The 12,507-nt window shown below is 39.6% G+C and overlaps 1 protein-coding gene across 9 annotated transcripts in view; it reads right to left on the reverse strand.

Moving 5' to 3' along the window:
- The window catches only part of mllt10 (MLLT10, histone lysine methyltransferase DOT1L cofactor), a 137,009-nt gene that overhangs the window by 82,980 nt on the left and 41,522 nt on the right, over positions 1-12,507 (reverse strand). For 7 of the 9 annotated variants that reach the window (XM_012965640.3, XM_012965637.3, XM_004915433.4 and 4 more), the window contains 2 exons: positions 5,322-5,401; positions 3,936-3,990 (listed from right to left, as the gene is read on the reverse strand). In XM_012965640.3, coding sequence (XP_012821094.1) covers positions 3,936-3,990; positions 5,322-5,401 — 135 coding nt within the window. Of the gene's footprint in view, positions 1-2,201; positions 2,317-3,935; positions 3,991-5,321; positions 5,402-12,507 lie in introns of those variants that run through there. The other 2 variants (XM_018094788.2, XM_031903500.1) reach the window with 2 other exon arrangements.

Below are 12,507 nucleotides of genomic sequence, written 5' to 3' on the forward strand. Positions count from 1 at the left end.
TGTGGGCTTCTTCCAGCATGAAGGAAGTGCTATGTGGGGCCAAATCATTGCCAGGTGTGCAATGAAACTCTATCTTCCTTTAACCCCTTCGCTGCTACCAGCCCCACATACCAAATCCTCAGGATTATACACAATAACAAACTCAATTTCTACTCTTTTTGGATGCCAGTGTGCTGACAAGAGTTCCTTAAGCTTTTCCTATTATATTGGATGTTTGCATTTCCTTAATTAGAAAAGGGACTACCCAGACTGCTTTTCCACTAACAGCATTAGCTGAGCAAAGAAAAAAATATATACTTTAGCTCCATGCTACTGGGAGGAGACATTCTCTATTAACTCTGCTTAGCAAAACCAAGTCAGAATACAAATCTTATTATTTCTAAACTGCATTCCTATGAGTTAATAATTAAGTGGCTCAATGGGGCCCTTAACTTGCTAAATATTGTGTGCAAGAAAAAGAAAATGAATGCTAAATATTGTGTGCAAGAAAAAGAAAATGAATCCCAAATTCACTAATTGGGGGCTGTTTGGGAAACTGTGTACTAAAAATGCCAAGGTCTATTTTCAGTTCCCAAACACATACAAACTTACACACACACACACATATATATATATATATATATATATATATATATATATATATATTCTTATAAACTCCCTAATCCATACATACCCCTGTATTTCAAATATCTAGTGTAGACCGGTGTCAGCATTCCTTGTTATGATATAAAATACACTCAAAAACTCTGCTCCATCCATGGATAAAACCTCTGAAGACAGCAGCAGCACTCGATTCATTCATTTCAGGGAGATTATTCTTCAGTGTGAAGACAAGTCAGATGTAACTTACTAGGAAAGCTCACGGTACGAGAGTCTCAATAATAGAAAACATAAAAGGCAAGAAGTATATCGCTAGGATTTAGCAGTTGTGGGAAGGAAAATCACCAGGGTATCCCATGTTAAGTCCCTATAAAAATAACCTGCCGTTTTATTTTACCGGCTTTACAATTTCAGAAAGCTGCATATGAAACTTCCAGGGGAAAAAGAGCTGTGAAATGGTATGTGCTGTTATTAAGCAGCTACCAGCTTCATTTCTGAAGATCTATTATTTACTTTGGAAAAGATGACAGGTAGGAAACTAGGAAGAGCAAAACAGAAAACTGCAGAAAACCAGTAAAGGCTATTAAAGTTATCTTACATGAAAGCTATTCCTTGTTTAAAAGCTAGAACTCCACTTCCTTTGCCTATGTAGCTATATTTGGTCACTTGGTCAGAGCAATGGCACACAGGGCAATTGTGGGCATTATGAATGTATTTTCTTAGAAGCCCAAACTTACATTGCATGGTCTTATGCAAAAATTGTGGTGCTGGTGCTTGCGCTTCTATTTGTTTCTCGTAGGGGCTAATAGGGCCAAACATTAACTTTTGGAGCTGGCATTGTCTATAAAGCGCTGCTGCTAAGCACTGTCCTCAAATTAAATTTCAGGCAATATTTATAACTGAAGTACAAATGACACCACACTGACTTGCTGTGACATCTGTAAGATGTCAGTTATCACTATCCTGGCACCTAGTATTTATCAAGCAGCTGGAGTCATTTTAATTAACATAGCCAGGATTCAAATGTTTCTCTGAAGGCACTGTACCTTAATAATACATATTCTCAATCAAACATTTATACCCTACTTTGTAATCATTTAGAAAAGACTAACTCGGACCATACTTTACTGCAGTATACTCACTACAGATATGATTACTATGTCTAACAGTGACACACACATCATTTGAGAACCTATTGTATTTAGCCCTATTCACAATGAAATGAAATGCCCCTGCAACTTTCATGACACAGAAGACAGTCTCCTGCCCACTAGTATCCCGAGTATAAAACTTATTGAACAGAAAAATGCTTATCCCAGGTTCAGGGTTGATGAATTCATATTTTAGCTTTTGGCCTAGCCAATACCTACTTCTCTTGTCTTAAATGTCTCATTTGATACCCATTGTGGCATCTTGCTCCTTAGGGCTCATCTTCTTACCAGTTAATTGACAGCACTATGGTATTTGCCAAGAGTTATGATACAACCCAGAGGAAACAAACAAGTAGTTCCCCCAGCTTTATAAAGAAACACAAGCCAATGGTTTTGTCATTTTTTACCGGCAGTCAGACTAGCTAAGATTCCAGTTGCTATCTCCAGTACCTTATGAAAGTTGGCTTGTTCCCAAAAACAGAGAGAGCAAAATACTTCCAAAGCTTAAAGGTACAAGTTGGAACGGCGATAAATCCAGTCCATCTGGCATGCATTATTCCTCAGGCTAATGAAGACAAAACGTTGATACATAGTAATGAACACTATAAAATGGGATTTTTATAAACAGCATCTGGCACTTTCTGCTTCTCTCTTTTCACCTCAACAATGTCTTTGCCAGGAAGGCCTAGAACAGCAAGCAATGTGTTGCAGGTCCTTCCGGCTGCATGGGGATTATAGAACGAGGACAGCACAATTATTCATAACGCATACGTACACGGTCCTGGGTGTCTGTGAACAGTGTTAAGGGCGTTGTTTTCATAGCACACCACTGTCTTACTAAAGGGATTCATTTTCCTGAGAATACACACAAAGGACCTGATATCCAGAATATTCTGGGCCGGGGATTTTCCAGATAAGGGGTCTTTCCATAATTTGGATCTCCATACTTTAATTCTACTAAATAATAATTTAAACAATAAACCCAATAGGACTGTTTAGCCTCCAATAAAGATTTTTTTTTAAATTCAGAATTATAAAATCAAGTCTATGAGAGATGTCCTTCCTGTAATTTTGAGCTTTCTGCATAACAGATCACATACCTGTAAAAGCATATGTGTTTCTAAACCCACAAACATGTGACAGCAAGTAAACCTGCATTACAGGACATACACAGTATGCAGGGGTAAAGCAATAAATGGTCCTAAGCTTTCTACTTAGGAATCAATTAGCAGATAGCATTTACTGGTCACTTGTCTGAAACCAAACCCATAGCAACCAATTGAAAGAGAGCAAATTTAGACTTTTAAAGGAGAGAGAAAGGTAAAATCTCTGGCAGATGTCCCCCCAGTAATTGTAATCACTTACTTTATACCCCGAGTTGGTGCACCCGTAAACTGCACCAGTCCAAGGTACCTGTGAGCGAGCCTCTTCCTTCTCTCGTCTGTCTTCAGAATCCCGGGGCAGACGCATGCCCAGTACAGTAAAAAAAGGCATTTTTTTGTTAACATTCGTCTTTTCACGCTACTGCGCACGTGCGAAAACAGAAGAAGGAAGAGGATCGCGCTCTCACACGGATTACAATGACAGGGGGGTGCCCCCAGTGACTTTACCTTTCCTTCCCCTTTGAATTACATTAGTCTGTACGTATCCAGTAGAATTAATTGTAAAGTTTCACTAATGTTTCCTACACCCATTTAATCTACCCATCGACCATACTTATATGCATATGAACCAACACAGCCACAAACACACAGCAAAATTGTACTTATCTGTATAACAAATAAAGGGGATGGGCGATTAGTCCCCTGTAAGTTTGAATGACAACCTGCCCCACACACACACAAAGGAGTAGCAGACTAAGGCTAATATCACACAAGGCTCCACTGTGTCTTTGCACTGACAGGATGACAGGATGACAGGCTGACAGGCATGGCGTCGGCCTGTATGCAGACACACAGAGTAGAATGCATAGGTTTGCGTTTTCTCGTCAATATCTGCTCCATGTGTCTGCACACAGGCTGATGATGTGCCCGTCAGTGCAGAGACACAGCAGAGCTGAGGGGAGCGCAGGCAGAGAGAAGCTGAGGCTGCACCCCATGTGGGCATCAGCCTAATGGATAGTGTAGAGTGCACTTGTTACAAGTAAACAAAAAAAACTGTATTACCAAAAGCAGGTTTACTTACCCCCATTGTCTGTTCTTTTTAAAGCTCCATCCTTATGAGGACACAATTCACATCTCTAAAAACCAAACAAAATAGATTACTACTTTGTATTTTAAGCGCTGAAAGTATTTACTTGGGGGGAGAAATCAATATCACTATCAATTTTGAGAATGAGAAAAATTCTTGCAGCTAGTCTGTGGAAATAAATCGTGCACATTCAATGTAACATTACCCATACACTGGATTGCATACAAAGTAATTATTAGGTAGTTTTCCATTCTGGTGCCAAGAAATTATGCACTGATGCTAATTTTGCATTCATAAATAAAATATAATTAGCACCTCACTAGGACATACAATCAATCAGTTACATAACCATGTTATTTTTTATCAGATCCATCAATGCAGAACGAAATCCTCCTGAAACACAAATGGCTCCCCATAAACACGTGTTGCAGCTGTAGAGACATTGTGTAGGCCCACACAGGAGAAATCTGAATTAATCAAAGACTTTAATCCAATCTCTGGTTTACCATTTGAGAGGTATAGTTCAGCAATTTGAGAACCACCATATTAATCAACCAACTATAGTAATATAAAAATAATTTTAACTGAATTTACACAGTTTAAAATGAAGAAGAATATAGTCCATCTGAGAAGTCAAATAGCAGGGAAGCCAATCCCTCAGGCCTTGGGTGTTTCTGAGCTACAACTCCCAGAAGAGAAAGGCTTTGCAACAGGTTTTGCAGCACTCTGGCAACATTCTTAAGGATTGGTATCTGGAAAGGATACATGCCTCTGGCTTTCAGAGACAGTGAGGCAAACAAATAATTAAAAACACACTGTGGGAAATATATCATAAGTTTTATATATCTGACTAGGCAAAGGTTGGTTTTCATATGCACACCCACTTTATATTACAGATGCTGCCATACTGCATACCTTGCAAAGGCATACTCCACAGATATACCACCATTACCTGCAACGATCATACAATGTTCTTAAGTTTGTCTATGAAATGCAGCTGAATGCAGCAGTATTGCAGCTCCTACCCATATGTATAAATATAAAGAAAAACAAAATGCCTATAAACTTTACTATCTCTGTAATAGAAAATAAATCCAATCTAAGAGTATAATGTATATTTCTTCTGTAAAAGGGGTTGTTCACCTTTGAGTTAGCTTTTAGTATAATGTAGAGAGCAATATGTTAAGAAAATTTGCAATTGGTCATGTTTTTTTATTATTTGTAGTATTTCACTTTTTATTCAGCAGTTCTTCAGTTTGGAGTTTCAGCAGTTCAGGTCCAAATTACCTTAGCAACCAGGGAGTGGTTTGAATGAGAGACTAGTAAATGAATAAAAGAGGACCTGAATAGAAAAATAAGTTATAAAATGACATAACTCACCACTCTGGCAGCTCTTTCCTGAGATTCACATTTCCTACAAAACCAAGGTCCAGTCGGCACTTGCACTATGCCATAGCAAGCTGTAAGAAAGAATGACAAATACAATTATATAATGCCCTTAATATTTCAAAATGTAAAGGAAACACCCCAGTGAAATGCCTTTCTAGCACAATCATTGGGTGATAATAAAATATTGGCCAATACACTCTAAGTGAAAAATCCATTTATGTTGCCTCTCTAGGTAAATTTTCTCTTCAGGGTAGAGGATGTTGAGGAATGCCCCTCAGTAATTCTATATCTGTTGGTTATGAGAAACAGACAGGGAATTATGAGAAACAGACAGGGAAAAATTCCTAAATTGTGTCCACAACTAGTAACTGGGAAAGCAAAATGCTGAAAGAATGTTGCTAATGCCAGTTAAAGCGTTGTACCAGCCATGTCCTTGTACTCTAGAGACTGCTTCTCTAGAGCAAAGTAAGTGGTGACGTAGCAGGGGTATCACCCCTCCCTACCATCTCCATCTTTGCAGCTCTTCTTAGATTATATTGGTACATGGGACAACAACACATCTCACTACCCCCACCCCATAAATACACACACAAAACAAAAAGCCCTATGGTTAAACGTACCAAATATATGAATGTCAGGCAGCATGGTAGCTCCATTTTAGAAGATTTTCATATTTGCTGGGGTTTGATTCCAGCTTGGGCACCATCTACAAGGAGTAAATATGTTCTCTGTGTGGGTTTTCTCTGTGTACACTCATTTACTCCCACACTCCATAACCATACTGAATGCTGTTGTATAGAGTATAGCAAACAGGTTATTGTACACAAAGCCGTTTTCCTCAGCTGTTCCCGTTTGCAAAGTAACCATCAGGAGTCTAGCTCAGGTTGAAGGTATGTAACATACTCTAATTAGAACTCTGGGAGTTTCACATTTGCTTTTACTTGTGCAACACTTTTAGCTGAAACTCTACACATGTGCACTGGAATGGCAGGCAAAAACAGTGTCTATAAGAGGTAGTCTATATATTACCTTTAATGTGTAGTATGTTATTGAATGGTCTATTTTTAGCAGCTTTTCAGTTTTGTATTTATTATATTTATTTTTACTTATTTGTTTTCTCCTTCTTGACAGCTTTTAAATGGGGGTCACGGAACCCGGCAATCAAAAAACTATTGCTCTGTGAGGCAACAATTTTATTCCTACGGTTACTATCTATAATTTTTCCAGACCTTTGCCAGTCTCCCATTTTAACCACTGCCTGGCAGCTAGGGTAAACAGTACCCTAACAACAAGATAAATGTTGCAGTTCCAAACTAGAAAGGTGCCGAACAAACAGTGAAAAACAAAAAAGCGAGCTACCCCTAGAATTGGTTACAAATAGCTCTTTTATATAAGCCTACAATATTAACTTTTTAAATTCCCAAACTGTTATTTGGGCAACATATGTACACATACAGTTATTGGACAGACTGCCAGGACAATGCAGAAAATATCTAAGAAGACAACAGGAAGATATGAAGGCTGTGATGCCAGAGAAATATGCCCTTATACTACGACAACAACAACTGAAATGTTAAAGAAGACATATTTAGTTGTAAGTATCTTCGTGTTAATGAGAATATCCCTCCAAAGTTTGCACTGACGCAGTGTCTGTCACTATCTTCTTTAGTCTAAGTACAGGTATTGGACCTTTAATACAGAACGCTCTGGACCTGGGGTTTTCTGGATAATGAATCTTTCTGTAATCTGGATCTCTATACCTTATATCTGCTAAAAAAATATTTAAACCCAATCGGTTTGTTTTGCCTCCAACAAGTATTAATTATACCTTAGTTGGGATCAAGTACATGGTATTGTTTTTTTATTACAGAGAAAAGGGGAATCATCCAGCTTTCTGGATAACAGGTTTCCAGATAATGGATCCCATACCTGCACAAGAGAAAAAGGCTGTACATAGAAAACAGAACTAGGAAGCATTACCCCCGACACTAATTACACTAATACTGAGCCATGCTTTGCAAATACTCTGTTAATCACACCTCCACATTCTGCGTAATAGCAAATGCAGTAAGTCTTAATAACAAGCACATGATCAAAATAACAGCTAAGACTTGCCCTGGAGCTAAAACGGCTGTGGCACTTTGGCACAGAAAGGATTCAGAATGATTAGACTGGCAGGGAGAACATCATTAGGCTAAGAATGTATGTATTATTCTAGAAGGCTGATATCCTTGCTTCCTTAGATAATGATGTCCTTCACTCCACAGTCCATTGACAGAAATGACCCTTTGTACTCCCCATTTCACATACATGAAAGCCTATTGTTTAAAGAGATATGCTGTGCTAGCAGCTACTTCTTTCCAGCTTCTCTCAGCTGGTTCCTGTAGTGTCCAAGGGCAACAATTTGGGAACTTCATTCTTGGCAAAGCAGACTGTAAGTAAAACAACAGGATTCTTTTAAAAAAAAAAACCAAAAGGAATATGAAGGATAGGACTGGTATCTTAGGTTCTTAAGTGGGTGAAATTACATTACCAGAGAACTAAAACCTGAATTTATATTAGCAATGGTGTCTCTGGGTTACTAGCCCTAAAGGTGCCCATACACTATAAGATCCGCTCACTTGGCGATGTCGCCAAGCGAGCGGATCTTCACCCGATATCCCCACCTACGGGTGGGCGATATCGGGTAGCAAGTAACTTAAAAAAAAAATAATCCGATCGTTTGGCCCTGGGGCCAAACGATCGGATTACATTTGTGATTATGGGGCAGTCGGTTCGGGGACCACATCAACGAGCCAATGCGGTCCCCGATCCGACCGGATTTTCTAACCTGGCCGATCGAGATCTGGCTAATTTCAGGCCAGATATCGGTCGGCCAGGCCGCTCTGTTCTGCCCATACAGGGGCCGATTAGCTGCCGAATCGGTCCAAGGGACCGATATCGGCAGCTATAGTCGGCCCGTGTATGGGGACCTTTACCCATCTTAGTTTTCACCAAATCTAACTGCAGATAGGTCAGGCACAAACATTGTTCAGGCTAAAGAAAGATCACACAATGCTAGAACAACAATGCCCATTCTTATGACTGGCATACCTACTTATTTCAGTTAATATGGGTGACAAAATTAGTAAACCTGTAATAAACCCATTCCTGCTCAGTGCACATGGTTTGCATGTAGACACCAATACCCAGGTTTTGGCACGCATTAACACTACTTTTGTGCCATATGGAACCACCAGAAAATCATTTTGACCCACTTGACAAAGAATGAATGATTTGACATATGAATGGATGATTTTAGGCCAAAGCAAATAATATGCAGGCAGCGGCTATTCCCAAAGGACTGGTGCTTATAATAGCCTTTGTAAACTGGATTCATGCATATTAATACAGAACAGAGGCGTAGTTTACTACTAAACATTGACAATGTGACATGATCAAGAGGAAGATGTGCCAGTAACATTAATAAATGTTGAAATCTACAAAACTCTCTGGTCTAGCTCTTCCTCCAAACCAACCAGAATACTGTGGTAAAGTGAATCGGTATGTATTAATAAAGTATCTTGATTTGGCACTTAATTTTTTTTTTTTTTTTTTTTACAAGCTGGATACAAGAACTTTTTTTTTTTTTCTAATTTGCATTCAACAACTATATACAAGAAGTATATTTCATTCACTGAAGCTTTCATCATTTAAGGTCCCCATACACGGGCCGATCCGCTCGCTTTCGATGTTGCCAAGCGAGCGGATCTTCTCCCGATATCCCCACCTACGGGTGGCCGATATTGGGAGAATCCAGGCTAATTCAATCGTTTAGCTGCCGAATCAGTCTACGGGACCAATATCGGCAACTGGAATCGGCCCGTGTATGGGGACCTTTACAGACACACAGATAAGTGACTGCAATAAGTGAAAGCCCCTAGAAAAAAAAAAGTGCAGAAATAATTTCAGGGAGAAAAATATTTTAGTACAGGTAGTAAGTATGCCTATTTCAGAACGATTTTCTTTTAACACACAATGCATTTAGTGCCACATAAGTGTAGCAAAAATCAGTATCCCAGTTTTGGTGTCACTTGCTTGTAAGCCTGGGTGGGCACCCCCATATGTTGCTAAACTACCGTACATCTCTCAAAATCCCACTGACAGCTATAGAGAGGCCACTGGGTGTTTTACAATAACCCTATGTAAAGGGTTGTACGCTGTCATCTTTTTGGCCATACGCCGATAAAAAACCCAGTTGACTCTGTCCTTCCAGACTAAAGGTGGCCATACACGCACCGATATTATCGTACGAAACCTCGTTTCGTACGATAATCGGTGCGTGTATGGCATGTCGGCGAGTCGACCGATATCGCAGGAAGCTGCCGATATCGGACGACTCGCCGATCGGACAAGTTTGAAAATTTTGATCGGGCGCCATAGAAGGCGCCTGACCAAAATTCTCCCTTCAGAGCTGAATCGGCAGAAGGAGGTAGAAATCCTATTGTTTCTACCTCCTTACCTGCCGATTCAGCCCTGAATGGTGTGTGGCGGATCTTACGATGTTTCGTGCGACCGATGGTCGTACGAAACATCGTCGGATCGCCACGTGTATGGCCACCTTTAGTTGGTATTGCTATCATTATTACATATCTACTAATTGCTACCATCTGCAGCACTGTACAATAAATGAGTGTTTACACTAAATATACAGATTTACATATAAAGTAGCCAAAACTGATACAAGAGGTTAACAGGGTTCTGTTCAGAAGGACTTGGTAGCTTATTGTCCTGTGCATATTTCTCAATACAAGGACATGACGAGTTCTATAGCTGTACAACTGTATAGCAAACCTATGTACAGCTCCATTTCCAGATAACAATTTTGCACGTGTACTAAACCTACACTGTGGACAACAGCAAGAGATCTTTATGAGCTCCCTAGGATTTGTTTTTGCTTTCTTTTCAGAGGAAACTTGTGCTGACAAAACTTAATGTAATTGCCTTCTGTGACAATCCCCATAAGGTCAGAGTGATGTAAACGTGGGTTTTAGATCTGTTGACAAATGCGATAAAATTCTGTGTTAAAAAGGAAACTCGGCAATAAAGTATAGCAGGAGCACTGAACATTATTAAACTTTAAACTTAAAGAAGAATTTTACAAAATTAATTTTGATGACAGTGCCCCTTTAATTAATAAGTTAAGTGCCAAACAGTAGTGGTCATTTTGCTTTAGACTGCAGAGACATGCGCTTTACCCAATCATTACTACTGACAAGCCCCTGGGAAGGAAGCTGCCTTTTATCATACACTAATGTTGCACGAACAGCAGCCAAGCGGTGTTTGTCAGATACTGGAATGCTTGCACCTGGGAACTCTCAAACTCCTGCACGCTGCAATGGATTTGAAACGCGACAAGTAGCTTTGAAGTGATATTAAGGCTGACATTGTTTTCTAATGAAGTGCACTAATACAACTGACCCCTATATGACAGCTGCAGATTGATTACTAATTAAACTAAAGCCCCGGCTCATTTTCAGTGTAGGAAAAAAACACTGATGCATAACTGCAAAGATCCAGTGAGTCTATATCTGAAGCAATCTCACTGAAGTGATCCTAAACCTGCAGTTTTCTGATGAAGGGTGACGTAGCCCCCCCTCCCCCCAATTAAAATTTAAACTAGTGTTAACTTTTTCAAAGTTGCCCTCTAAGCACCTTTTCAAATTACATAAATTTTCTATTTTAGGTGGTTTCTGAGATATTAGTGCTGTTTAGCATAGTCTTAAAGTGCTCTCTCTCATACTACAATGTCTTACAATACAATATTTATCATCCATAAATGTACAAATTCCTCATACCTAATACTAAGCAACTCTTAACCAAAGACCATAGAGATTCTGACTCTCAGTTGAGTCAAAAGCCTGTTATCAGAAGTCTAAAACTGCTAATATCTCACAAAGTACTAAAAATCTAAAATTAACAAACAATAGTGATCAGGAAAATCACCCTGACCACAGGGTTTACATCAGTTCATTTTTGGGGTTTAAATCTCCTATGACAGGCTTTCTGTTCACAGGAGTCACCAATCCAAACATGCAGAGAGCATTTTAAATGTAATTTTGGAGAAAAGCCAAATAGGAAAACCAAATAAATAAAAAAGCCAAACTGTTTGCATGATCAGATTACACAGGGTGTTTAGTTAGTAAAGTTCAACACTCATTGCACAATATAATCTCCACTAAATGGGATTTACTAGCTAGACTGATTAATATCTGGCTGAAGCAGAACATATATCAGCACAGGGGGTGACGTTTTAAGCTGGCCATACACGCACCGATAATATCATACGAAACCTCATTTCGTACGATATTTGGTGCGTGTATGGCAAGTCGACAGATATCGCAGGAACCTGCTGATATCGGTTGACTCACCGATCGGGCCAGTTAAAAGATTTTGATCGGGCGCCATAGAAGGAGCCTGACCAAAATCTGCTTCAGCGCTGAATCGGCAGAAGGAGGTAGAAATCCTATTGTTTCTACCTCCTTATCTGCCTGTTTCAGCAATGAAGGTTAGTGGCTGATCTGACGATCTTTCAGATTGCCACGTGTGGCCACCATTATTCCCATATACAGGGCAGTAAACTGGAAGAATTGTCAAGAGTGGCCCATGCATATCTGGTCTCTAACATAGCCTAAATTGAATGTGCCATAAGCAATTTCAGCAGCTGTAAAGCACTAAATTTATGTCTCTTAACTTGTCTCACATACCTCCTTTCCTTTACTACTATCTCCCCCTTCCATTTGGGGGACATGTGTTACCTACTAGGTAATTAGATTCAAACACGTACAGTGCTTTGCTAAAGTATTCATTTTTAATGTTTTGTAACATTCCATCCTGTAATTGAAATGTTTCTTAATCTTATTTTATTTGATGGATCTACACAAAATAGTCTTATTTGGTGAAGTGAAACAAAAAACAAAAAACTGAAAATTGGCATGTGCATATGTATTCACCCCCTTTGCCATGAAGCCCCTTAGGGCTCTGGCACACAGGGAGATTAGTCGCCCGCGACAAATCTCCCTGTTCGCGGGCGACTAATCTCCCAGAGTTGCCATCAGTTGCCATCCCACCGGCGAAAATTAAAGTCACTGGTGGGATGGCAAACGCGGCGGCGCGATTTCGGCAAATCGCCGAAAAA

The sequence above is a fragment of the Xenopus tropicalis genome, chromosome 6 (genome assembly GCF_000004195.4).
Source record: "Xenopus tropicalis strain Nigerian chromosome 6, UCB_Xtro_10.0, whole genome shotgun sequence".
NCBI lineage: Eukaryota > Metazoa > Chordata > Amphibia > Anura > Pipidae > Xenopus > Xenopus tropicalis.